The sequence below is a fragment of the Cornus florida genome, unplaced genomic scaffold (genome assembly GCF_030987335.1).
Source record: "Cornus florida cultivar Cherokee Brave unplaced genomic scaffold, ASM3098733v1 CherokeeBrave_3.0.0_Hap2_Chr11, whole genome shotgun sequence".
NCBI lineage: Eukaryota > Viridiplantae > Streptophyta > Magnoliopsida > Cornales > Cornaceae > Cornus > Cornus florida.
Window position 1 is genome coordinate 113469917 of NW_026775581.1, and position 24521 is coordinate 113494437.

The 24521-nt window shown below is 33.9% G+C and overlaps 2 protein-coding genes across 2 annotated transcripts; one reads left to right on the top strand and one right to left on the bottom strand.

Annotated features, from left to right (window-relative positions):
- Window positions 1-4273: 4273 nt before the first annotated feature.
- On the top strand, window positions 4274-9783 carry LOC132281890 (lipid phosphate phosphatase 2-like). The gene is made up of 8 exons (XM_059783550.1): window positions 4274-4363; window positions 6114-6346; window positions 6452-6539; window positions 6653-6762; window positions 6898-6991; window positions 7521-7709; window positions 7823-7882; window positions 9611-9783. The coding sequence occupies exons 2-8, from the start codon at window positions 6128-6130 to the stop codon at window positions 9781-9783; spliced, it is 933 nt and encodes a 310-aa protein (XP_059639533.1). The 5' UTR covers window positions 4274-4363; window positions 6114-6127.
- A 5342-nt stretch (window positions 9784-15125) lies between these two features.
- LOC132281891 (two-component response regulator ARR14-like) lies at window positions 15126-20302 on the bottom strand. Its single transcript, XM_059783551.1, has 5 exons — window positions 20131-20302; window positions 18255-18404; window positions 17732-18109; window positions 17538-17614; window positions 15126-15824 (listed from the first exon to the last, which is right to left on the bottom strand). Exons 1-5 carry the CDS (start codon window positions 20300-20302, stop codon window positions 15126-15128), a joined length of 1476 nt encoding a protein of 491 aa, XP_059639534.1.
- Between the last annotated feature and the right edge of the window lie 4219 nt (window positions 20303-24521).

Here is a 24521-nt window from a genome sequence, read left to right on the forward strand (position 1 = left end):
ACGTAAGTTTTTCTTTTTTTCGTCTGAAGCCTTCACGCCAAAGAGATTTGTGAACGCGCAAATACAAAGGGGACGCGAGTTCCGAGGCAGAGTCTATAGATACGTGGACAAACAGTGGGACCCAGCCGTGATGCAGCTGAATCTCACATGTGAAATCTCAAATGAAGCAAGGAGATTAATTAATTACCTTGGAGTTGGATAAAATGTTGTAGGTCCAATGTCAGGTAATAAAAGCAATCCTCACTTCTATAAGCTTTGGCTTTGTGCTTCCTTAAGATTGGCGAAGCTGCAATGGCAAAGGGGAACCTAGGTGAGTTAATTTAGCATGAAACTATGATGAAATACACAGAGGGTACTTTGTACCAATTGTTTTTGGCTACCAATTTTTATATTGCATATTATGCACAATTATACAGTAAGTCGATATCAACATTATGAACTATGTTACAATTAAGGGTTAAGTGCAAAACAATCCTCCCTATATTATCGATATAATGTAAAACAGTCCATGTGTGGTATAAAACGCCCTATACTATCAATTTGGTGCAATTACCCCCTTTTCGCATAAAAAGACATTAATCCCATCTCTAATATAAATTTCTAGGTTAAGTGCAAAAAAAATCTCTGATATATAGGGTTTGTGCAGAAATAGTCCCTACTACTTTTAAAAATGTGCATTTCAGTATATAAAATTCAAAAAAGGTACAAATAAGCTCCTCTGAGTACTTTTTGATCAAAATTGACATAAAATAAATTTTCAAAAAAAGAGATGACATTTTTTCCTCATTTGAAAAAACATATATTACATTATATAGTCTATACACACACACACACAATACCATAATTTCCTTTTAAAAGAATCCTTATTAGACCAGGTCGATGAATGTCTATACCGAAAAAGTAGTTTCATTGTCCTTGAGTTGAAGAAAGTAAGACCCACAATACCCTTTTGGGTCCCCTGAAAACGTAAAGCGAGCAAATGCAAACAATTTTGAAATGGAAAATGTTAATTTTGACGACTAATTTCACCCGACTACAAACCGACAGTACATGTCAATATTAGATTGGTCCATCTGGCATACAGTCCCCACACCCTTTATTCGACTCAGTTCTACTCTCTCATCTATCTCTTTCACCGGCGACTGCACAATACCTCTCCAGTCTCACCGGTTGCACCTATCGGCCGTAGCCACCATTTTAAGCGACCACCCGTCGAGTCACTCACTACCGTCACCACCGCCTACCCCATCGGCAGGAAGAAGTGATGCAGATAGAGAGACAACTCTGTAGCAGAGCTTTACTTATAAATAAAAAAAACTCTGTAGCAGAGCTTTAGTTGAGTTGTTTGTTAGGTTCTTGGAGGAAGGAGAGCATCTCGATACCCATCAATTGAGCAAGATGAACAGTCGGACCGGTTTCGAGAGCATGTAGTTTTGGTGAGACACCGGTTCCCTTCACATCTTAGAGTACTGATCCCTCACAGCACACTTGTTATATTTGGATTTCCTCTTTGCTTTTGAGCTTGAATTTCATCCACTCTGACTTTCAAGGCCTATGTCCTCACCTTCGGCTTCAGCCTTTAGCTAAGCAGCCTCCTCTTTTCTGTCCTACTCCACCACCATCAGTGTTTTCTCTGTATCATGAATGTGACCTTGAAAACCAAATCAGAACCCAAAAGACCCATTAGCAATATTACCAAAACTCCTCTCTTTACTCACTCTATCTCCATGATAATATACACACACAACAAATCTCTATATTTTTTTCGGTAATTATAAATCCCTGTATTGATATATATATATATATATATATATGCTTGCCTCAATGGGTTTGTTTTTGGTTGGTTTGTTGAGGTGAGATTAAGGTGGAGGCCATGGAGGGTGATGGATTGAGCTCTTTGGATTTATAGATGGAGATCGATTACCCCCAATTTCATTAAGGGTTTGAGAAACTAAATGGGTATGAATATATATATATTTTTTCTGACAATGGAAATGGGTCTCACTGGTTTTTAGAGAGAGAGAGAGAGAGTTTACTGGAGAGAGAAAGATAGTTTTGACGGAGAAGATGGTTCACCGGTGGTCACGGAATGTTCACCAGAAAGGTTGGTCACCGATTGTTAGAGAGAAAAAGAGAGGAGGGAGAGAGACGGGGCATCCGGTTCAACCCAAAAAAAAAAAAAAAAAATTAACACGTGGACGGCCACGTAGGACAGTCGGTGGGGGTCGGGTAAACAATGGTCGGGCAGTATAGCACTGCTCTTTTGAAATTACAAAGATTGTAATTTTAAAAAATAAAGAATAATGATCATCCTTGAAATTTATCATAATTATTTTATAAACCAAAGGCATTATTTGTTAAAAAATTATCAGTTAGTTTAACTTTACAGTGGGTAAAAAAAAAAAAAGGAAGAAAAAAATTCACTTTAATGTAATAATCAAGAGGAATAAAGTTCTATTTTTTAATATATTTTTAATTTAGTTCAGAATTCATTAGTAATTAATTTTTTACTGTTTTGTCATTACGAATATCTTAAATATATTTATTTTAAAGTTAATGATTTTAATTGGATAATATTGAATTTTTTAACTATTAGTATAAAATTTATGTGCAAAAAAAATTCAAAAATAAAAGTTAATGGTCTTAAAGTTAATGGATTTTTGAAATTTTTAGGCATGGTCTGGTTAGATGAAAATTAGTAGTGGTTATATTATATATTTGTTTAGCATGAATTTTTTATATTGCCTAATTTTTTTAATATTATTTCATTTATATTGGAGAGGGTATTAATGTCTTTTTTATGCGAATATGGGGTAATTGCACCAAATTAATAGTATAAGGAGGTTTTATACCACACATGGGTTGTTTTGCACTATATCGATAGTAGATGGGGTTTTTTTGCACTTAACCAAAGGGCAAAATTGGGTTTTTGAATTTATTTTATGTCAATTTTGACAAAAAAAAAAAAAAAAAAAAAAAAAAAAAAAAAAAAATGACTAGAGGGACTTATTTGCACATTTTTTGAATTTTACGAACTGAAATGCACATTTTCAAAAAGTAGGGGCCACTTTTACACAAACTCTATATATCGGGATTTTTTTTTGGCACTTAATCCTACAATCAAATTAATTATTGTTGATACTTTCTTTCATAGTTTGAGTTCGGAGATATAGAGATTTACACACGAATTGATTATCTTCATACATAAAAATACAAAATTACCGAGTAGAAAACATCAAAAAAATTATCACAAATATTTGTTTTTCTATTACAATTTTTGAATCGATTAAGCTTCCTTCCTATTAATTCGAAAATTGTGAACTGCCTAGTGTTGTGCAGCATGCATATGGTATTGAATGAAAAATTTGAGAAAATTGAAAACTGTCCGGTGTTTGATTGAAAAGAAATGAAAGAAAAGGTCGACAATTTTCAATTTGGGTTTAATAACGTAGTTTCAATTTATATATATATCAATTCATATAAATGTCCTTCTCTCTCCTCTCTCTCCCACCCAATTAAGTTAAGATCGAAGCAAATTCTGGAGTATAGTCCCATGAAGAATTCAACCTGACTTTCAACATGTGTATAAATTGTTTTTAATATTTTTTTGAATTGAGATCATTAGAAAAATTTAAGCTAAAAATCAGGTTCACTTGACCTCGGATTGCTCTACGCATAAAATATTCTAAAAACAAAATATAAACATAAAAAAATATGAAATAAACTCTTAAAATATTAATATTTTGAAGAATTAATATTCAAGAAATTTAGGTTTCAAAAAAGAAGAAACACAAAAACAGGTTATTTCCAACAATATGTTATATTATATTCAACTATTATGTATATGTATATGTAATTGAGTTACAATTGAAGTCAAACTGTATCCAATTCAGAGTTGGGTTCGAACTTCGAACTGCGAGGCTAACCAAATTAAATTCCACTTAAAAAATTTCAATTGAAATTCAATTTGAAATTCTAATTTTAAAAATTGATTTATCAAATAGGTGAAAATTAGGATCAAGTTAGATTGACTCACTCAAGTTAGACCTGCCATGAAGGCATGAAGAGCAGAGATTATTTATTTTTATTTTCATTATCCTGAAATGAAACGTACATATCCACATGTGCAATTAATTAATTAATTATATATATATATATGGTACTCTGTAATAACCAATAAGTAATACATATTGAAAACAATTAATTATATAATGAGCCGTTTATAGATTGTCTAGCTGGCCGCGCGCTTCTATCGTCCAACCGAACCTGTAGTTCAAAAACTTCAAACCGTTGCATAAAAACATCTGTTATCTATCTCTTTCTCTCTTCGAGTTCTCTTCTCACCATTCTTTTCCTCAAAAGGGTATGATTTCTTCTCTCTCTACATATAGAAAATACATATATTTGAACACATTCACATTATATATATAGATGTTTCATTCAATCTTACAAATTTTAGAGGTACAATTTCGTTTTCTCTCTCTTCTGAATGCAATTTTGTCTATTGGGTTCCGAATCAATTCTGTCATGGATGATTTTCTCAGTTCATATAGATGTAATTACATACATGCATAATTACATAAAGATAATTTCGTGTATATTGCAAGTAAGAATTATGTAACCTAGGTTTTATGAATTTACTGGAATAAGCAGGAGAAACCCTAAATTTATATGTTTTTTCTTGAATAAATGTGACTTGCCTTTTATGCATTTAGTGATCACATTGGGCTGGCTTTATGTTCTTATTGTGATAGATAATCAGAGCCTCTGATTTTTTATTGTTAGGATTATCCCTCTCCTATCTAGAGTTGCTTTAGCCAGAGAGCATGTTCTGGACCTTATTAATGTATCTTTTCCTTTTCGATAAATTAAATAAATAAAAAGAAAAAATATATGTATCCTCAAACAATAAAATGGGTTAGATTCTTAAGTGGAGTTGGGGTAGGTCATAGTTGCAAACTTGCATAGTTATGTTCCCCGATATTTATTTATTTATTTTGTTAAGTGAGAGTAGTTCTCTAAGCCTAGTTTTGTGAGATGATGGATTTTCTTTCATTTTCATGCACATAGGAATGATAGGATACTTTTTTTTTCTTACTCATAGATCATGGTAATATATTTGTTCATTTGTAGTTATGTATCATTCTTATGGTTCAATTTTGTGGCTTGGCATCAAAGTTTCAACTGCTGCACAATTAGTTCTTAGCTTAGTTAATGAATGGTGGTGGCAATATGGAAGTAGTTATAACCTGGGTAGTGTCTCAAAGTTACTGCATTGAGATCTCGAGTTCAAGTCTTGGTTTGACCAATATACATGATTTGCGATATCAAGGGTTTACGCTGTAGCCATACATCAAAATGCTGTTTGGTTGGAAATGGTTCACTTCACTAAAAAATAAAAAATGGAAATATTTATTCCTTAATGTAAAATGGTTGTAATTGAGGTAATTCTATGGTAGAAATTGAATAAATAGCGATCAATGATTTGTGGCCATTTTGGCAAAATTTGTCTGTGTTGTCATCCTCATCCTCTCTGGGATTACTCATTCAGTTATTATGGTTCTTTTAGTGTTTCTAATAGACACATAGAGTGAAAATTTTCCCAAATTGTGAAAATTTTCTGTACTAATAATAGGGAGAGAGTGTTGAACAGGGGGATGTGTTACTTCTGTAATTCAATAGGTGTTCATGAATGATAAACTATACAATACTTTGAATTGAATGTCCCGGTGTCACTGCACGTGATACATTGGTGGCATCACATCTGAGAGGAGGGGTTGGGTAACAAAGTTGAAACATATTATTAATTGAAAAGAAAAAAAAGAAGTCTAAACTCTAAAGTCAAATGTTGTCGGTCCTAAAGTAAATTCTTTGCTGAATGCATCTTTGTAATTGAAACTTGAATCTGGTTTCAGAGCATCAATTGTACCATGTAGTTGATGGAGCGAAAGTAATATAGCGATTGCATAATCATGTATAAGTATGTTTAGGGAGGAATGTGTTTCATTCATCACTGGAAAAAAAATTAAAAAAAAAAATATGTGAAGGCGCTGACATTGTCATCTGATGCTCCACAATTGTTTTCATATAAGACCTTAATTTTCTTTTTGTAGATTTATTGGTGAGAATGACGGAGACTCAGTCGAGAGCTCAGCACACAATAAAATCCCATGGAACCAAGGTTCTAACAGTGCATAAGCATGACTGGCTCATTCTTCTGCTTCTTGTGCTGATTGATTTCGGTTTAAATATGATTGAACCTTTTCATCGCTTTGTGGGAGAGGAGATGATGACAGACCTGAAGTACCCATTCAAAGAGGATACTGTACCTTTTTGGGCTGTTCCCGTATGGTCTACTTTATTGTGATTAGTCATATTGACTTTTATTGCACTTCTGTTGCTAAAAATTTGTTAATTTTCAATGTTTTAATTTGTCTGTTTCAAGTAACAGATCTATGCAGTATTGCTGCCTTGTGTAATATTCATGGTGTATTATCTTCACCGAAGGGATATTTATGATCTGCACCATGCTATACTGGGTAATTCTTTTGTGTGTGTGTGTGTGTGTTTTTATTTTATTTTTTATGTTAAACTAGTGTGGCTGTTCAACTGTCATGGTTTGATACTGACACATGTTCTTGTGCAAGCACAGGCCTTCTATTTTCTGTTCTAGTAACTGGAGTTATAACAGATTCAATCAAAGATGCTGTTGGGCGACCAAGACCAAACTTCTTTTGGCGATGTTTCCCAGATGGAAAAGGGGTGTGTTCTTGTTCTCATATGTCATCAATAATCCGTTCAATCTAGTCCTACTCCAATTAATTTTAGTAAGCTAATGCCTCATGCTTACACCAGCTTCTTGCTTGCCTAAAGTGAGGTATTACTTTACATTTTCAGGTGTTTGATCCCATTACGAAGAATGTTATGTGCCATGGATTGAAAAAGATTATAAAGGAAGGACACAAAAGTTTCCCAAGTGGGCATACTTCATGTAAGTCAAACATAGCATCTGGTGATTATGTTTTATTGAACTACAACTCTCGATGGTTAATTAAGCATGTCAACTAAAGACAAAGGTGTTGTTGCATATGAGTCTCATCCATTTATGCCAGTTACTTATACATTATTTTGAGGACTAGGTTTCTTCACAACTGTTCAGTACAGCAAAATTCTATATGTTTTCAATGTATTTGGTCCCCCAAAGGCATGTCAAAATATTCTTGCTAGAAATGCCAACTATCATTAATATTTCCTAAAAAATTGTCCTTGTTTAAGTTCACGAGGCCTTATAGATTCTCTGCACATCTTCTACCAGTGTAGCATTGCTTTGTCCATTAAAAAATTTCGTCCAAAATTTAAGAAGATATTCAGTTAGTGTTTTTGGGATAAATATTTCTGTAATCATCCCCAGAGGTTAATTACAATTGATAGGAAATTAGTATGTGTAGCTCATGTTTCAGCTGCAGTTGGGATCCTTAAACATAAATGGGCTTAACGGGGTTTTGGTTTTCAACATGCAGGGTCCTTCGCAGGTCTTGGTTTCCTTGCATGGTATTTATCCGGGAAAATTAAGGTGTTTGATCGTAGGGGCCACATTGCAAAACTTTGTATTGTTCTGGTTCCTTATCTTTTCGCTGCACTTATAGGGGTTTCTCGAGTGGATGACTATTGGCATCATTGGACCGATGTATTTGCTGGAGGCCTTTTAGGTTTGTTCATCTAACATGAATAAAAGATGATTTCTTTGTAGTCTAATTCATTTGCCCATGAATGAAAAAAAAATAAATACGCTTCTGATATATATAACGTTTATTTGATACAGGAACAGTAGTTTCTTCATTATGCTACTTGCAGTTCTTTCCGTTCCCACATGATATGAATGGTATGTCTGTACATATATAATTTTAACTAGTTTAAGTTACTATCTGTAACAGTAAAATAATTGCCCAAGTGGCGCTGAACTTCTTAAATTGTGGTCCGATTTAAGTTATATTGTCACCTATCTAAATTGCTTAAAGCTAAAAATTTCAAGGCTAATAACTGCTCTAACAATCTTCAGAATAGAAACTTTCAAGTGGTGGCAATTTCTTCGTTTAAATTATTTAGTTGATTTTCTGATAAGTTTTACATTTTCAGTACCAATGTAAGCAAGATACATAAATACTTGACGATTTTAGTTACATTCTCATATTTTGGTTTGTTATGTTATTACTTTTTTTTTTTTAACTTCTTTTATCATTTACATCTTTAAATGATTTAAGAGCCAAACCTACAGTTAAATACATTATTAGTTAGGGCGAGTTTAATATGGTTTGAGCATTTGATTTTGAGGTATTATGAAGCTTGTTTAGATGGAAATTTTCTTCCTAGTCTTAGAGGGAAGCAAATCGTTGTATTGACTGTAGTTGTAACATTCAAGTACTATAGACTGAAGAAGCTGCATGTTCATTGTGAGAGATGAAAATTGTGGAAGCATCAATCACTTGGTAAAATCATGGGAAATAACAAAAAAAATTCCAAGTGTTTAAATAAGAAAAAAATCATAGAAATGAACAAGCTGCACGTTCATTGTGAGAGTTGAAAATTTTGGAAGCATCAATCACTTGGTAAAATCATGGGAAATAAGAAATCAAGTGTTTAAATAAGAAAAAATCATAGAAAATGAAAATGGTTCTGATGGGGTGGGGAGTATGTGCAAGGTCCATGTCGAAACCTAGAGGGGGGTTAATAGGCCTTGATGGCTGTCTTAATTTTAACTACTTCTAAAATTTCAACTAAATTACCAATAAATGAAGCAGAAGTTAAACTAACACAATATATAAAAAATCAACAAATTCATCATGCCGATATCATCAAACAGCCAATAATAAGTAGTATAAACCAAAGTAATTAATGGGAAGCACATTGGACATGAGATCTTCTACGTGGAAACCCCCAAAGGGAAAAACCAGTGACTACAGGACCAAGTCAAGTCAGATCAAATCCACTATATCTACATGAAAGAGAAATTGCACTAGGTTAACAATTCAAGTATTCCAGAACTCCTAGTTACCTCTTAACAGAAACTGATCCACCACAATCGCAATAGCTCTTTAATCTCCACACCAGTCATCTAGTCAATCTCGATTGATTGTGTAGTTAGTGTTGAACTCCAATTTAGCTCAACATCAGTAAGATGTCAACACTAGTATATCACTCACCAATTTTAACGAAGAATGATGAATAAGAATAATCTCTATATGCACTTAAAACCCACAATGATGCTCTATGAATCTCTCTCTTATGTCTCTTAGTTTTATGAGATAGTCAACTATTTATATATAAAACAGAGTAGTAGAAAGATTAGGATAATAATATTTTAGCAGTACTTCAACTTAACAGGTAATTGAGCAGATTGTACGCCTTTGTATTATACAATTATCTCTGCAATGTAATGCAGTGAAAATTCACTAGTTTTGTGAAACTAGTTACTAGAAAATACCATAGGAGTTGCTATTTGAGAGAATGACTTTGGCTGCTTGTACATTCCCTCTCTATGAACTCACCTTTATTTATTTGATTAATTTCAGTGATGTATATATGTTTATTTGTTTCTCTCTCTATAAAGCAGGGTGGGCACCTCATGCTTACTTCAGAATGTTAGCAGAAAATGTTGTTCAGCCCTCAACAGCAGAGATGGAAACTGTGTATGGGCGACATGAGTACGTCAAAGAAGCTGGACAGTCCAGTTCACAAGATTTAACCCCCGATCTGGAAGCAATGGGAACTCTCAAGAACCACTGATTTTGCAGTTATGTCTTAAAACCGAAAAATGTTTGTGGTTTATGATTGGGTTCTTTACATGGTCAAACTTGAATCTTCCTTAACTCAGTATTTTGCACGATTTTGGATGGTACCAAGAAGATCAAAAGCATTAGTAGGGTTGATTGTATATAATTCAATAGAACCCCTTGAGCTAAACTGGTTACAAATTGGCGTTGTATGGTTGTGTTATTTTCTTGGTTGAGTCGATCTGCTTTGGTTATTTTATCCTTGTTAGTCTGGATATCGTTTTGATGCTTTAGACCCTTGATTAAATTCAGCCTTGAGGTACTTAGGTTGTACATCTACAATGGATGTCTAAACTTAAAGCTACATCCATATATAATAACAAGTTTTTCAGAATAGGTTGCCAAAGAATGATACTATTTTATTTCACTCAGAAACAATATTCTGCACTATCCAGTTTGTATTTATCTTCTTTGATGCAGTAGGAGTAGGCATATTAACTGATCTAACTGAAAATACAAGTCATCAGTATTAGGATCTTGAGCAGCTTCTAAAAAAAAAAATTGTGTTAAGTTATTTCGAAAAGTATGATTGGCAAGATGCCATATCAATAAAAATGTTGACATGGTGGACAAAATAGCATTTTCAAGTTTTTAAGGGAATTCTCAGGTTTTAGGAAATTTTTTAGCATGACATCAGCAGACGAGTGTCAGATTTATTATAGTGGAGGTCAGTGTTACTCAGACCTAAACTAGTGGGGAGGTCGATGTTATATTTGAAACTAGAGGGGAGTTTCCTGTTATTTAGGAAATCTACAGTATCATTATCCCAAAATAAAAAAAAAGAGTAGCACCCAAATTAGACAAACATGATTTCCTCTGATATGATTGAGAGAGGTTTAAAACACAAGAAGGGTTAAATTTAGTTCCCCTCATCTGCGAAAGAGGAGAGGTGAAAGCTCAATTCTGTATGAATATTGCAGAACATAGCACAACCAAACAGACAAGTAAAGACTGACTAGACTTATTTCCTTCTACTAGGTTGTGTTACTAATATTGTTGTGTATGTGGTCTGAGTTTCAAGTAGATACTTGTATGATCTGGTGATAAATTTTTGAAGCAACAGTTCCTGGTCATCTATCTCCAAAAGCGCACAATCAGTCATCAACATTCAACAAGCTTGTTCTTGCAGCCTGTGTTTATGCCATATAGAGTGAAAGAAATAGTATAATTGAAGAAGAATCTGTATGTCAAATTGAAGAATTGCCTCTCTGCAAGGCTCATTGTTGCTTCATGGAAGCTTCCAAGTTCATGCATAAGGACTTAAGTTGCTGCCTCTCACATCCCAGATTGATGACTGCCTAGCTTGGCTTAGGCTTTTGTTTCTCAGTTTCTGATTGCTGGCTTTTTGCTTTAGTATTCTGCTTTGGCTGCCTGATTTGCTGACTGTCTATTCTATTATAGGCTATTGATTGTTTCAGTTTCTTGTGGTGGGTGGGGTTAGTCCCTTTCTTTTCAGTTGTTTCTGGTTTTATCTGGCTTTTTCTGCCTCTCTTGCCCTTGTTTTTGTTGGGCTCAAGGCTTCTATGGGTTTTTCCCATCCTCATGTACATTGTCTCTTAATATATTTACCACTTTACCTAAAACATTTGAAGTAACAGCTCCTTTTTAAAGCACTGTATAGCCCTTGTTTAAGTTGGTGTGAAGATTGACTAATAAAAACTTATTCTCTTAGACATACCCTTCAAGCCATCTCACAGCCTTTACCCAACACTAAGTTGGCACAAATTGGTATGGTTCAGTAATGCTATACCTAAACACTGTTTTTGTCTATTGCTGGCTATACAAGAAAAGCTCCTTAAAGATAAGCAAGCCCTCTTAATACACAATTCAACCAAATGTGTGTATCTTATGCCTTTGTGTGACGGAGTCTCATGAACACATTTTCCATCAGTGCAAATACTCAAAAATGGTGTGGAATGGTGTGCAAAACAAATGTGGATTCTATATGAACCCTAATTCCTGGGAATATTTCCTGATTTGGGCGTCTTCCAATTGGAAAATCAAGCAGAATACTAATCTGCAAGCTATGCTTATCACATTTGGATAAAAAGGAATAAGAAAATGTTTAAAAACAAATCCATCCATCCTCTCCAAAAATTGAATACTGTAATTGATACAGCGTGCTTTCCATTGTTTTCTATCAAGCAAGGTAAATGCCCATATGCAGAGACCATCGCCAAGGAGTGGAATCTCCCAAGTTCCTTCTATGATATGGCTCACGCTAACCCTTTCTTCACCTTCTCTTGAGCACCATACCCACCCTTGCCATCATCTTTGCCCTGCACCTTCCTGCACTCTCTGTTTGTTGATAGTTCCCGCCTTGGGCTTTGATAGTTGGTAGTTAATTGGTTGATTGGGCCATTGGGTTTGTTTGAAATGGACTGACTGCTTATCTTGTTGTATGATATGTTTTTCTGTTTTTTGGACATAAGTCAGGGGCGGCCCTCCTTTGACTTCACGGGCTTTATTGATGATCTTGTTAGGGCCATGAGAACAACAACAGCAACAAAATGTAGTTGGTTCAGCAGTCTTTGTTTGGGTGGGCTTTGTTTTTCTGTTCGGGCTGGTCCTGGGCCTGATCTTTTGTTGCATTTGGGCTTCTCTGGAGCTTGCCTTCACTTCTTGTACGGATCGTTTGGTTTTATATAACATATTGATTTACCGGGGAAAAAAAAATACAATAATACTAATAATTACCTTTCAAAAAAAAAAAAAAAAAGACTAATTATTAATGTCAAACTTTAATTACTTCCCTTAAATGTAAGTTGCACAGAAGTGACAGAACTAAGAAACCCTAGGACTGCATTGAAATTCAGGTACAACAATCATATATGAAAATAATTCAATATTCACCAAAAATATCCATTCGCAAGGAATCAGTGGGGGTATCAGGTATGGTATGGAAAGTGAATGGAAGCAAAATATAGGGAAACCTGTGTTCATTTCTAGGAAAGTTTAAAATATTTATAATATTAATCCTTTCAATCCAAAATTTTTCTTGTGGCAATTCTTTCTCAAGCTACTCAGATATTAATTTCCAAACACCTTTTAGCATGTCAACGAAAGTTCTTGAATTTTTTTACGTTCTTAGTATGTTTAAATAATTTTCCACATGCATTCATCGTTGTGCAAAATGTCAACTACTATTGATTCTGTTACTGTTGTTTCCAATTTGAATCGCTGCTAGCACTGTTTCTTTTAAGAGGTATTCAACGAATATATTTTTTTATTTTTTATTTTTTTGAGGGCTAGCAGAAGGCTCATAATTTACCGAACCAAATTACTTGAGAAACAAAAACAAAATTTAAAGAAATCACGATGGTTCACCTAAAATATGAGCTACATCCATAAATAAGAAATATACATAAAGATATTACAATAGTAAAAAATTTCCAACACTATCATGTACGCACACAAACTCACTCGACAACACTCCTTTCGCACTCACTGCAGTGTTCAGTCCACCAAACCTGTAACTCACCTCTACTTATCATGATACTCCAACTTGCGGCTGCATTTCTCATTCTCATAACTCCCAACCTTCAACCACGTATCTATTTTAAGAGCCCAAACATACCATTTCTTGTTGGATAAGGATTATAATTATTCAGAGCCCACACTCTGTCTAAACAGTAATTACCTAATACAATATAACTCTAAAATAGAAATAGCATTGATCTGGACAATTCTCTGCAACTTCGATCTTGACAATCCTCCTACAAAACACTGATTGTCTGTATCATACGTACACTACTTGATTTGTCATACCTCCAAGGCTCTTGACAACTCGGGCTATATATCATGTAACCCATCACGATTTTCTAATCATCGTGACGATTGGCTCTACCTACAACTGAACTTGTTGCACCTTGTTGAGATTCCATGTGCTTTTTTTTTTTAAAAGGCTCCCAAGACTTAAACATGGTTCCGATTCTTCTTGGGAAAGAAAAACGTAACACAAAGAAATCTTGACAATTTTACATGGTTGACCCATGAGAAGAAATTCACCATGCAGAGATATTACTAGAGAATTTTTTAACACAAGACTGTGTGCACAAACTTTTACCTCAAAGTTTTTCCCCGTGTATCACTCCATGACACTCCTCACGCCATCAGTGTTGACTCTATCAAACCTGTAACTCACCTCTACCTATCAACATACTCGCTCACGAGTATGGCTACGTCTCTCCTTCTCATAACTCTCATCCTTCAACCACGTATCTGATTATTGAGACCAAACACACCATTCTTCATTGGACCAGGATTACTTAATACAATATAACTCTAAAATAGAAATGTAATTACAATTGGTATTTGAGAGAATCCTAACACAATATTCTCATCTGAATCTGTTTGCGTCAAAATTCGAGTAGTGGACAAAGGTTGGGTGCATCATCTTCACCCAATTAAGTTCCTTTCTTTATGTTGCTGCATGTCCATTAACCATTTTTAGTGCCATTAATGCACTATGCAAGCTATCTCCTCCTCTCTTGTTTCACCTGCCTAAGAAGCCCCATCCAACTAGTTTTGTACTAGTTTCACACTGATTCACCCGATACTATTTGTTTCAATAAGTGAGGGGGCTGCTCAATTGTGCAATACAAAGGCATGCTAAGACTTTCCAATGAAATTAAACTTGCTAATTATTTATATAAACATAACCTTCAAAAGACATCATTCTAATTAAATGAGTACATGCATGGAGGTAAAGGCAACCATCTATGAGTTTGAACGAGAAAGAGATGAAAGTATGTTTCTTCATGAAAGCCTAAAACCAATCCATGCATACTTTTACCTGTTTTGGTTAATCCAGTTTTCTCAAATTAATGTTCCCATCCCATATTGATGGATTCATATATATCTCGAACTTTTATGCATATAGAAAAACAATTAACCACATTCAATTTTGCATGATAAGCAAAGAAACTTACCTTCATAAACTAGATATTTGTTATTAACAGTCGATACTCAAAAGCACTGTTTATCAAGGTTCAGTACTAGGCTCAAAATATATATATTGAGTCACTTAATACATATTTTGACTATTTATATATAGTTGCGGAGTTAGAAGTTCTACTCTCAGTACACACAGAATGACATGGTGCAATTACAAAATTTGAGGTCCTTCACCTCCACATGTCTTCTTGATGTCTACGTTGAGCGCCTCATATGCTATCATATACAAAAAACACAGAAAACTACATCATTATACTCATCAAATTAAAGCTCTTAATAAGTAAATCTAAAAGAGGGTAATACATTCATAAAAGTTGCTTGGGGGAAGGGTTAACCTGCTCAATAGAATTGGTTGAAATCAAAGGAGTACTGTTGTGAACTTTGGTTATAATCTTCCAGTAGGTGGGAGCAATTCTGGGGATCATTCATTTCTGGAAGAAAATCAAAGAAGTCATCTGAGAACTGGTTCTGGTTTGGTGCAGTAGTATGAGAACCTGGCCCAAGTGTTGCATGGTTGGCTTCTGAGAAAATTTGTTCAGGATTTTGTTGAGAAGTCATGTTTGACAGGAAAGCCAATTTCGCGTGCCCATTCTCACTTGATATTTCATTTACATCATCAAGACTAGCAGGAACCTCAAGTGCATTTTGTGTGTAATCCTTGGTGGGAAGATGATCAGCTAGTCTCCCAAATTCTCCTTCTTGTTCCATACTTTGCATTCCAGAATAATTAGGTGAGACCATATTGTTTCCGAAGCATTCAGGTACCACTTCAGTTTGTGGATTGATTAGTTGCGTCGGATCCTCCTCATTCATGGTTCCAGAGAAGTTGTTGCACAATGGAGAGTACATTTCTGGACCAGAATAGTTTTCACTGCTTTCTTGGAGATGAGACTGAGAACTGGAAGAGCATTTTATTACGCGAGGCATTGAACCGAACCTCCTTGGAGCTAGATTGGATTGTGGATCATTATCCAAATCATTCGAAGATGAAGCTGGTTTTCGTGCCTCTGGGGCACGCCAATTGTCATTACGGCATTTCTGGAGAAGACCAATATATGAGTAAGGGAAAATGGTTTTTTATTTATTATTATTATTTTTTTAGGATGGTAAAGCAAACACACACACTTTTATTGTCCATGCGGGGCTCGAACCCCTCCCCTTCTTTGAAGATGGGGAGGTTATACTATTGGACCAAAGGCCCTTTGGTAGTAAGGGAAAATGTTGATCGATCACAAAACACATAAATTTAGTCATACGGATTTAATAAAATTTTCACTCAAGTCCTATGTGCCTTGGAGTTAATCAGCATTTTATGTTATTAATTACCATCTATTGTAAAGAACATGTGTCAATCTTAGCAACTTTTTTAAAATTTAAAGAAGTGTGTAGGTTTAATCATCTGATGCTGTAATTGAAACCAGCTGAAAGTAGTGAACCTAGGGTTTGAAAAATCTTTTAGAGCATAGCCTAAATTGTATATGATTTTGAAGTATCCATGCTAATGCAAATTATATAACAACAACAACAACATTTATTACTGGAAATAAAAAATATCAACAACAGTAGTACAGGAAAGTTATAAATTAAATGTACCACATCCTGCTAATTATATAGGCGAATTGTTGCCCTATATTGTCATCCATACATGATTGTAAACCTTAAGTTTAAAGCAATAAAACAGTATCACACCAATCATGTATTTGCATCTTTGGTAGAAACTACCAGCTACACAATCTAGATGGTATAAATACACAAGTCACACATTCTCTGTCAGAATAAGCTTTTATAATATATGCAAGCATTTAGCCATTAACTTACAAAGAAATTTGATATCAATTAATTTATATTTGATAGTATTAGATTATTACTTGATTAGCCAAGAACTAATTAGAGAGGTTAATTAGTCTTTGGACTATTTTAGCAAACTTGCACCGGCGGGGGCCTCATGGACTTGGTGGCTTATTTATTTATTATTTTAGTAAATTTGAGAGACTGTTATTATTAAAAAGAATTACTAACAAAAATATTAATGCATACATTTATTATTTTAATTATATTTTAGAATGAAACATGTTGTTATGGAATTTTGTTGCTATCTTAGATTTAAGTGAAGTATGTTATTTTGTTCGTTATCTATTACATGTGAATTCTTAATTTGATTTGATTATATGAACTAAATTTTTAGACTATGATGGAAAATATATTGACATCAATATTTTGTTTTTGAAAATATAAACCAGCTTAAAGTAGTGGACCTAGGGTTTGAAAATTCTTTTAAAGCATGCCATAACTTGTATATGATTTTGAAGTATATCCATCAAAGTTTAAATTATATAACTTACATAGCAATTTGATGTAGTAGTGCAAGAAGCAGCAGCAACAACAAAAGTTAATTACAGGGGAAAAAAAAAAAAACGAAGAAGAAAAAGAAAAAGAAAGCAGCAGCAGTACAGGACAGGTACAAATTAAAGATACAACATCCTGCTAATCATATAGGCTAATTTTTGCTCGATATATATTGCTATCCATACAGGATAGTTAACATCAAGTCTAAAGTGAAAATACAATATCACCTCAATCATTTATGCATATCTTTGGTAGAAACTGCCAGCAACACGTACGATCAGCTATTTCAGCATTAACATAATAGATTTTGACTTCACTCATTTACCGGAATTTTGAGTTCGTACCATATATTAAAAGAACTGGAAAAATTACTGAAAAAAGAAGAAGAAAGAGCTGGAAACAAACCTGAAGATGACTTGCAACTTGCATTCGCGTGAGACCTGGTACATTCATTAGATGGAGTATCTCCTTAGGATAACACCCTACTTGCAGGTAATATATAGAAACATGTATAAACTTCAATATGTACCACAAACCCGAAAAGAAAAAAGAAAAAGAAAAATATTTTTATAATTAAAATGCAAGTAAAAGGGATATACTTCCTTCCCCGAGCTCATTGACAGCAGTCATGAATTTTGCGTGGAGTTCATCTGTCCATTCAGTGCAAGGCTTCTTTCCAGCTCTAATCTTAGTCTTACTCTTGCCTTCTTCATTTCTATTTGTAGATTTTCTGCTCATCACTTTTTTCTTCAACTCGTCTTTGTTCTTTAAGTAGCTGGTTTCAGTTTCATTGTAATCTCCAATGACACTTCCCTTGGATATTCCAGACCTATTGAACTTATTAACTATCCTGTCTCTCATCACATGTTGCCAGAGGTTTTTCAGAACTTCCATATGTATCGGCTTTTTGAGGAAGAAACATGCTCCATTTTCTAGTGCCATCCTTGCCATCATAGCATTTTCATCCGGGGACATTACTTGATTTGAGAACATATATGTAAAAAAATGGATACATTGGAAAAGGAAGAAATTCATTAGACATTTTTAAGATTTTAAGTAGGCAATTAGTGTTGGGAAGAAAAATATGTAGCAGAAGAACTGAGACTTTTACGCGACACTCACATATTGCTGGCACTTCCATTTTAACTGCCTCATGGATAAGCGCAAATCCATCTATGTCAGGTAAATGTATCTCTGCAAGCACAAGGTCAAAAAGCTCTTTTCTTTCTGTAAGCATTAAAAAAGCAGCCACCGCGTGTTCAACTGCTGTTACTGCAAGACCCCAGATTAGGGAAAAAATAAATTATAATTAAGAAACTGAAACCTGAAAATCATGAAAAGTTTGACTGTATGTAAAGGAAGCCCTAAAAGGTGAAAAATAAATGAATAAATAAATAAAGGATCACTGGTTGATTGTTCTTGAAATGATTGCCAGAAAATATATATATATATATATATATATTATTCGATTTATTATGGTTGCGAGTGAAATGGTTACCCTAGAAATAATTTACACAAAAAATGTTGGATTTCCTTAGAAACTACTTGGTCCAGAAAATTAAGATAATAAAGAATTAGGCTAATGTTGTATATCAAATTTGTTCAGATACTCCTACCATGTTATATATACAGGGGAGAAATAATTAAAAATAAATTAAAATTTTACATTGTCCACATAAATCACAAAATCTAATAGAGGAAAGAAAATAAATTAACAAGAAAATGGTGCAAGAAAAACAATTTTAAATATATAAATGATACAAATTCTTCAAGTTGCACCAGTCAAAAAAGTTTGGAACAGTTTTCAATTTTTTTCTTAAAATGAAGAATTCCTTTATAGAAAAAAATTTACATTACAAAAAAAAAAAAACAAAGAAAGAAAAAGAAAAATCCTATAGATTTACACAAATTAGTACTTCTATGGAGATATCACAAAACAAACTTTAGTTTGAATTTAAATCAAATTTGGTTGTTAATTTGTTGAAGCGACCAACTGATCAAACATGATCATTCTATTATCCCAAGAAAAGAAAAAGGAAGAACAAGAAGAAAGAAAGAAAGAAAAATGTTAATCTACTTCTTTTCAAGAAGAATTCAAATCTAAGAGGTTTAAGATTCATAACTTTCTGATTTAGAAAAAGAAAATTACAAATAAAAATAAGATCGATAGATCACCTTGACTTACTTTAGAAGATCAATTTCTTTCAAGAACTTTGTGCTATATATACCTTTCAAAAAAAAAAAAATGTGCTATATATGTATGTATCTGCACACTTTTTCAGTGATTGCATGCAGCAGTAGATATTATGTAGAAAGCCTTAAAACAAGATGGGTCCTAAGAACATAAATCAGTGCATGTACTTCCCTGTACCTTATATGACCTAGATTTCAGCATCTTGCCTAGCAATGATAGATGATATAGCCCGAAAAAAAAAAAAAAAAAAAGGTCTTTTCTAAAAGGAAAAAACTACTCTCCTTGCAGTTTTTTGATTGAGAGACTCTGAACCCAAATCTCTCATTCAAACGGCTTAAAAAAAAGAGAAAAAACTCACAGTGCAACCACTCCTTCCGGAGCTAGCCTTACTCTTTTGGAAAATTGGTAAAGACCAAGATACCTAATAGAGCTGTTTCATGATATATATATATATATATATATAAATATGATCAAATGAACATGCATGTACTCAGACCACAATTGGAACACAAATGAAGACGATAAGTTCACCCAAAAAAAAGAAAAGAAAAAAGGGTGTGTGTGTGTGTGTGTGTGTGTGAGAGAGAGAGAGAGAGAGAGAGAGAGTAAAACTTCCAAGATGATGTTCTACCCATAAAATATTAAAACAAAATCTAGAAGTAGTAAAATTGAGAGAGAGAGAGAGAGAGAGAATAAAGCTTCTAAGATGATGTTCTATCCATAAAATTTTAAAACAAAATCTAGAAGAAAGTAAAATTGAGAGAGAGAGAGCTAGAGAGGCTTGGGCTCATGATGTTCCTCTACCTTTGTATGAACATGATTCAAGCATTTGGGCTATGGTAGCAAGGCAATGTTTGTCGTGGTCGACCAACAGCACACGGATCTCCTTTGTGATGTTGTGATATGATGCCATTGGAACAACACCACTACTTCCACCCTCAAAAGTCCATGAAGAACTACTTGCAGGTTCCCACATTTTCAGACGATGAAATGAACTCGATCGACTCTACAGTTACAAGTAAAGAAGTTCAAGCTCAGACAAATAGAGTGTAGACTGTTCTTTTGGAAGGTGGTTCTAAATAAATTAATGGGGAGAGACACAATGGTATGTACACTCACATACATATATGCTCAATAGGCATCGTGTAGAAGTTAAACGTACGGTGGAGTTATTCAGTTGCCATATAATCATAACCATAGTTTTTTTTTCTTTTTCTCACTCTCTCTTTCTCTTCTTTTACTTTTTCCTTCTTCATCTTCTTTTATTTTTATTTTATTTATGAATCTATTGCATGTAACGTCTGCGTTTAAGTTTGTGGGGGTACCAAATTCAAAGAAAGGGTAACACTTAGAAGAAGTTGTGTACGGTCCCATTTTCCTTCGTATCACCATTGACAATTCGTTGACGTATGGGTCCCTCGTTGTCCCATTTGTGCAATTGTGGGCCATACTTGTGTTGACTAAAAGTGTCTCATGTGATTAATGTCATTTTTCTAAGTCCACAAAGTAACTGGTTATCACCTGGCTGACGGAATGGATGACGTCATCCTAATAGTGATGGGATTACAGGGATCACATTGCACCCATGTGTGTGCTCACGTGTGTTGTTGTGAGTTATCCGATGTAATACAACACTTATAAATATCGGAAAAGATTTTGGCTCACCCTAATATTTATGCTTAAATCCTTGTGAAGTTTGGGAGAAGGGTTAATAGTAACACTAGATTAGTGAAAACGCATAACCCTATTTGTCTCGTGTTAGGGCTTGATTCGGCAAAAATTCAGTTTGTATTCGTTCATTAGTGAACGAAGTAGACTGCGTTATATGCGTTAAAAAATCAAGCTTGAAAGACAAGTGACATAATTCGTTATATCATGAGCATATTCTCGTGAGTACGTACGTGTCTATTCACAAATCGATTGACCGCTCATAATTGATCGACCAATTAAGATTTAAAAAGATATCTGATTCGTAATTCGTTTGTTGATAAATAAGAGTCAAGTTCGTTATATATGTAAACAAATTAAGCTAAAAAACACATGGCATAACTTTTTTGTTGATTAAACTGATTCATTAAGACTAAAAAAAATACCTAATTTGTCTGTTAATAAAACAAAAGTCGTGTTCGTTATATAAGTAACGCATCAAGTTGTATATAAATAAACGACATAACTCATTTTTTCTAGGACTTGCTGGTATTTATATCGGGATTTTTTTTTTTCCTAACTCAGAGAACGAATTGAAGTTGAACTTAAAATTGGCTATAAGAGTTAATTAAATTATTATGACAAACACCCGCAAACTAAGAAATAATCACAAAATACGACAAAAACTAGTATTACACAAGACAAAAAGATTTACATGGTTCGACAACACAAATTGTGCTTACGTCCACGATGAAAATGTGACGAAAGATTTCACTATACAAAAATCAAGAGATTAAAAGTGGCAGCCCCCAAACCCTACCTCTTGCTCTCACTCTCACTCTCTTCTTGCATTTTTCAATATCTTACATTCTCCCACTCCAAACCTTAAACACCTTTATGTATCGGGTTACAAGAGAGTTATAAATAGGGTTCACGACCTGTAAGCAAAAACGAGTCATAAATTTTTTCCCTTTTCAAGTTGTGACCCGAGCCAAAACGATCAACATTCGGGCCACAACATCACATAAGTTAATTATCAAACTCAGTCTTGGCAGAGAATACTTGTTCGAATAAATTGTTTAATTGCTCAAGCTAAATTTTACTAGTGACATGCTTAGCTATATTCCACCAGTCTTATTCAAATTCAAAGAAATGTTTTAGAAATGTTGTGACAAATTAACCATGACAAAACACAAAATCATACAAGAAATATGGAATGGAAACAAAATGTAAAACTACACATCACACTATGCGCAAAGAATGTGTTTCAATTTATAATCAATTTAGATATGGGTGAAGAGATTTTACTCTCCGAACAAGAAAAGAGATGTACAAGTCTCTTAAACCGAACCCCCAAACACACGTACTCTTTGTATCTAGCTCTCACTTTTTTTGGGATTTTCACTATTCAACCTAACAACACAAACCCTAAAACCCCTATTCCACTAAATAAATTACTCCTTTTACCGACTCCATATGCTTTTAAGACCCTTAACAACTGCAAATACGAACCAATTAAGTTCAGATCGACAATGCTTGAACATGACTACAGAAATGACCTTAGGCATCATATTAGCTGGATTTTTTGCTATTTATAGCAATCTTCCTTAATGTAATAGCATTGTGTGCAATCACATCTCCAACAAAGTGTAACCTAACGTCAAATGTATTTGGTCTTCTTATGTTACATATGATTCTTAATTAGTGAGATTTGTAGCGCTTTAGGTGTCACAAAAACAATGGTAACATCGCTACAAACTCATATCACCAACCAAACCCCATAGCCATATAACTTCTTTCACTACCTTTAAGTTTCCATGTACTCTATCTCAATTCCAGACAAGACAATTGTATACTGCAAAGTTTACTTCTTTCCGTTAACACAATCACAAAACGTACGTAAAGACATATCCGGTCAAGAACCTCATCCTATTAAGATCATTAAGCATAGTCTGAATCAACATACACAATAACATTCTCAAAAGTGTCATTGCATCTCTCATATATATCAAACCAAAATTTGCTATGCCCTTCAGGCTAGCACCATAATATCCATTTCACAGACCGTCAATGGACCTTTCCAAATTTACCTATGTATTTGTTGACTCCGCTAACCGATATATAATGCTAGGTAGGAAGAAAAGAAGATGACTGGAAGGAAAATATGAAGGAAGAAAAATATTTCTTTTGTAGGATGATACAAGAAAAGAAAGGATAATAAGAAGAAAGAGTCATCCTTCCTCCTTCACAAATTTTCATCTGACCAAATATGAGCGAAAGAAAAAAGAGAAGACAAGTAGTCTAATTATAGAAGTTTTAAATTATTACATTACCCTTCATAAATATTTTAATGGTAAAAATAACTTAAAAATTTATCTTTACTTTTATCTTACCGGTCAAATGGTCAGTTTTTCATTCTCTTCCATCCAACAAACGGAAACCATAGCATAAATAATACTTAGCCGCACAAGCATGTATGATAAGATTATATACAATCCACAAAAACTTTTTAGTGCAGGGTTTTAGGTGCCAAAGTTAATTAGTTTGCAATTTACCTTAAATTTGAATTATAACTCATTTGCTCCAATATTTTATTTCTTATTCCACGTGTTAATGAGTGAGATAAGTTTCATAGAAGTCCTGTGGTGATATAACTTGTCAGTACCGCCTCCTACTTTTGAAAGGGGAGGCAGGGTGCATGAGTGATTTGCTTTTAATTTTTTTAAAAAAAAAAAAAAAAAAAAACTTGCCACATTGGTGCTTCATGGCGCTCAATCTCTTTCCAAAATATACAATTTATATATATATATAGGTATGTTTGTAAATATTATAGATTTGCTAGAAAATAGGGTTTCCCTAGTACCATGTTAGGGTTTTGACCACTCTTATTAATTCACAACCGTGTCCATCCCTATATATCATATTCTTTATTTCCTTTGTAGGAAGCGCCCATAATGTTTAGTAATGTAGTAATTAGGGCATAGACAAAAGAACAAATTGTTTAGGGCATAAACAAAAGAACAAATTGTTGAGTTTGACTTGATTAATTAATATATGCATGACTAACCCAAAAAAGGAAAAAAGAAAATGAAAAGGAAAATTCTTAATGAAAATAATGTCACTAAATTTACCCCAAAAAAATATAATGCCAAAAACAAATGGTGGATATTTTTAGGTTCTTGATGATATATATATTTTTAATTGATTATTATTATTATTATTATTTTGAAAAGTAGCATCAATGTGCATGTATGTAGTACTCAGGGCTGGCCTGGCCCAAGTCGACTAAGGCCGCATAGGGCCTCAACATTAGGGGGTCCATAAGTGATAGGTTCCAAACAAAAAAAAAAAAAAAAAAAAAAACCCTTCCCATGAGTGATAGGCCCAAATAAAAAAAATAAAAACTTTTGTCCCTTCCCCCGAGTGATAGGCCCAAATAAAAAAATACTTAGGGCCTTCGATTAAACTAATTCACAACCCATTCAAAATTTGGGCCCTTATAAACTTAGTGATTAAATTTGAAATTGAATACGGCCCTTTAATACTTT

What these genes read in the sequence shown, in the direction of transcription:
- LOC132281890 (XM_059783550.1), top strand. Translation starts at nt 6,128, where the DNA reads ATGACGGAGACTCAGTCGAGAGCTCAGCACACAATAAAATCCCATGGA. An exon ending in CCCAAGTGGGCATACTTCAT is followed by an intron (nt 6,992 to 7,520) that starts GTAAGTCAAACA and finishes TTCAACATGCAG; the next exon opens with GGTCCTTCGCAGGTCTTGGT. An exon ending in GTTCCCACATGATATGAATG is followed by an intron (nt 7,883 to 9,610) that starts GTATGTCTGTAC and finishes TCTATAAAGCAG; the next exon opens with GGTGGGCACCTCATGCTTAC.
- LOC132281891 (XM_059783551.1), bottom strand. Translation starts at nt 20,302, where the DNA reads ATGTGGGAACCTGCAAGTAGTTCTTCATGGACTTTTGAGGGTGGAAGT. An exon ending in AATGGAAGTGCCAGCAATAT is followed by an intron (nt 18,110 to 18,254) that starts GTGAGTGTCGCG and finishes TCTCAAATCAAG; the next exon opens with TAATGTCCCCGGATGAAAAT. An exon ending in AAGTTGCAAGTCATCTTCAG is followed by an intron (nt 15,825 to 17,537) that starts GTTTGTTTCCAG and finishes GGTCTTCTCCAG; the next exon opens with AAATGCCGTAATGACAATTG.